The sequence below is a fragment of the Mercenaria mercenaria genome, chromosome 16, assembly GCF_021730395.1.
Source record: "Mercenaria mercenaria strain notata chromosome 16, MADL_Memer_1, whole genome shotgun sequence".
Taxonomy (NCBI): domain Eukaryota; kingdom Metazoa; phylum Mollusca; class Bivalvia; order Venerida; family Veneridae; genus Mercenaria; species Mercenaria mercenaria.
Genome location: NC_069376.1, coordinates 17,713,064 through 17,716,534, shown reverse-complemented (window position 1 = coordinate 17,716,534; position 3,471 = coordinate 17,713,064). Strand labels below are relative to the sequence as shown.

General features: G+C 31.8%; 1 protein-coding gene across 1 annotated transcript; it reads left to right on the top strand.

Moving 5' to 3' along the window:
- Positions 1-948: 948 nt before the first annotated feature.
- LOC128549245 (uncharacterized) lies at positions 949-1,932 on the top strand. Its single transcript, XM_053525766.1, has 2 exons — positions 949-1,339; positions 1,592-1,932. Exons 1-2 carry the CDS (start codon positions 973-975, stop codon positions 1,771-1,773), a joined length of 549 nt encoding a protein of 182 aa, XP_053381741.1. The 5' UTR covers positions 949-972; the 3' UTR covers positions 1,774-1,932.
- Positions 1,933-3,471: the final 1,539 nt, after the last annotated feature.

The following is a 3,471-nucleotide window of genomic DNA, read 5'->3' as shown; positions in this document are numbered from 1 at the left end:
TATATTTTTAAACATTTAACCCCCAAAAATACATTTTTGCACCATGATAACATTCTATACTTTTAGTATGCTGTTACATACATATTGTATTAATGCTTTCACCAAAAAACAATTCTTTGTGAGTTTTTTCCCCTTTTTTCATAAATGGCCTTTACTAATAACCTTCTTATATATTTCATTAAACAGTTTGACAATGTGACATTTTACAGTATATGCTTTTGTTTGTTTTCTATTTCAGGCACTGGAATATCTATTGGATTCTTAGCCCCATTTGTAATAATAGGTTTGATATATAGTGAAGACCCTGGTTTCCCGTTGACATTGCTTACTGTTTCCGGTAGTCTTGGACAAATGACAATGCCTCTTGTTTATGAAACATTCTTAACAAATTATCACTGGTCTGGAGCCTTTATACTGCTTGGATGTATTGCTCTCCAAGGTGTACCTGTCGGTGTACTCTGTTACACAAGTGATCAACTTGTAAGCAAAAGTGATAAAGATATGAGCTCCTCTTCTAGTGCCGTGTGCGACACAAAGGTGCTGACGGATATTGTTGTATGGTTTTTTGTCGTTACTGTCTCGGTATTATTCGGAACAGGTATGCTTTAGAATAGGTGTTTAAAATATATCCACCAATAAATTCAAGTGTCTTTTTATTGTATACACGCTAACATTAACGGCCGATTCGACAGGGAAATCATACAATATACCTCTATAATGAGAATTTGTGTATTTATTTGCTTATAGATATAATCTAATCACTGAATATACAAAAATTTTACCTGATCTCACATAACATAATTATCTGAAAACATGAATCATTGCCTGTGCAAAGTAAAAGATTCATTTATTAGACAAAATATAATTGATACTGTTGTGTTTTCTAACGCATGTATCTTGGTGTCTGTACTGAAATGCAGATTATTATCTTTATTGACAGTAAACTTTGAACTATGGTTCCTTGTTGACCAGATGATATCTTTGGGATACACACAAAAGCTAGGAACAGTGCTACTCTCTGTGCTTGGATTGGCAAACTTGGTTGGGCGAATCGTCGGTAGTGTGCTGAAGTTGAGGTGCAGAGCATTCCCCGCTGTGTACAACATGTTCTATGTTTGTCCTCTCATAGCCCTTGGTCACACACTCATAATAACTTTGCAGACTCAAGACCATTTGATGATTGCAGCTTGCATTGTACATGGTTTAGGGTTTGGAATTCTAAATGCAATGGCACCTGTGATGATGTACGATTTAGTAGAAGGTGACAAGTTCATGCATGCCGTTGGTCTGCTTAACTTTTCTTTTGGAATTGGAAACTTACTATCCAATTTCATAGGAGGTATGTTACTTTGTCTTTGTGTAAAATTCACATTCGATAAGGTAACTGTTGATATTACGGTTTGGAAACATTTATAACAAACAATGTTTGGCTTGAATGGTATACGAATGTATACGATTGATTAAATATTTTAACATGGTCGTTAATAAAGTGTAATAATTTTGTGAACAAGTTAGTGTGTTTGACGTTAAAGTAAAAATTAATAAGAGTGTAAATACCTTGATTTTAATTTTAGGATAATGCTCATTTCAGGAAGAATACGAGATGTTTCCGGATCATACGATTTAGCTTATGAAATTGGGATAGCTGCATCACTTCTGGTAACCATAGACTTCGTGGTCATAGCAAGGATCACGAAGAAACGTCAAAAAGAGAGGAAGAGTCTTTTGCTGCCTGATGATTTGAAAATCATCCCATATAAAACTATAAACTGAACTGTTACATGTATATAACTTGCATTTCCATAAGTCATTAAATCTATCTGAATGAATCTGGGTAACTATCTGTGTAGTATATTATAATGTTGCACGCAAGCTGATATATATGTATATTGTAGATTAAATACGAACTTATGTATATGTATGTATCACGATTCTTTATTATCACGTATCGTGTTTTGAATACGTTTTCGTTAGCAAACATAATTAGTCTGGAGAAAATTTTATTGTTCAATTTGTTTATTTTTTTTAGGATTTCCGTCATTTTTAAAAAACGATTCTTTAAGTATAATTTTCAAACAAAATGTATGTTGAAAAAAAGTGTTAAATCATCAAAATATGGCTAATGATGCACCATTAGACCAAACAGATTCTACTTGTTGCGAAACTAACATTGCTGTTCTTATCTTTGGTCGGAATTTGCCTTAATCGGATGTAAGATGTAATTTCAAATATCTTTTTATTATAATAAATAGAACAGCTTTGTTTCTGATATCTTTCTGACTGACATTATATAGTGATAAGTTACTATTGTTATAATAGTTTTCAAGATAGCACTTTGTATTATCTAGAAAGTATAGTATAAGTTACCTCAAAACGAACTAAAATTCACCAATTTTACAGGATTTTTTTCTTCTAAATATATCTTTAATTTAAAGACTCGGATTAGGAGAAGACATCTATAAGCTGTTTCTTTCGGCTCTGGACCATTTTTATGCATGTATCTTTGTTTTAAATAAAGTATGTTTAAACTAAATACTCGGTGAACCAACTTCTTTTCCTTTCCATTTTGAAGCGTATTTATGTGTTATTTAAGCTGCAATATATTTATAAAATCTTACGAACAGACTTTTTAGTAGATTTAAATAAGTTCTTTAAACTAAGCTCAAAGAGCATGAAAATATTCTTTACTGTAGAACAGATTTGTTCATACATCCTTAATGAGTATAATGTTCAAATTTTCTAATTTCTAATTTCTACTTAAAGTTTGTACAATGTAAAACAGTAATTTTCATACACTGTATTAAGTAATATAACAATAAAATTTATATGGTCTCACAAGAAATAAATTCTTTTTAACTTTGTTGGGTGTTTGTCTTGCTCTACTCAACGTCCCACTGCTTATCCGCACCTGTATTTATTGGTCAGGAAATATGCACGAGTTCTGCAGCGGAAATAGTGCATGTCTATATAGGAGCGCATTATGCTTCCGCTAAAGAATGAGTGCATATTTCCCGATGGAAAAATAATAATTTTTCTATTACATACGTAGCAACATAACGTATAAACGTAGAGTAAATATTATGAATTTGTACAATAGCCTAAAGATTGACAATACACAATTAAATAAAAGTATTAATGCAACGACACAAATTAAATTACGTGAAACACTCGATACAAAATTCAGGCGTCAGTATATGAAAAAATATTGACGTTTCCGGTACCGTTGTAATTTAACGGGGAATAGAAACGAGTATGTAATAATTATATTTATAGTCATATCAGTTCAAATACTAGTTTAGCAGGTATAAATCACACGGGTGTTTCATGGGCAAATTTAGTGTAGTGACAAATACATTCTTTATCTGAAATTTGTAGAGGGCAGATCGCTTACAAAAATTCGTGGAAAGCAACAGTTCCACTGTTTTTGAGAATTCGCAATTTAGATAAGTATGCATTATATAATATTATGTT

What these genes read in the sequence shown, in the direction of transcription:
- LOC128549245 (XM_053525766.1), top strand. Translation starts at nt 973, where the DNA reads ATGATATCTTTGGGATACACACAAAAGCTAGGAACAGTGCTACTCTCT. An exon ending in ACTATCCAATTTCATAGGAG is followed by an intron (nt 1,340 to 1,591) that starts GTATGTTACTTT and finishes TGCTCATTTCAG; the next exon opens with GAAGAATACGAGATGTTTCC.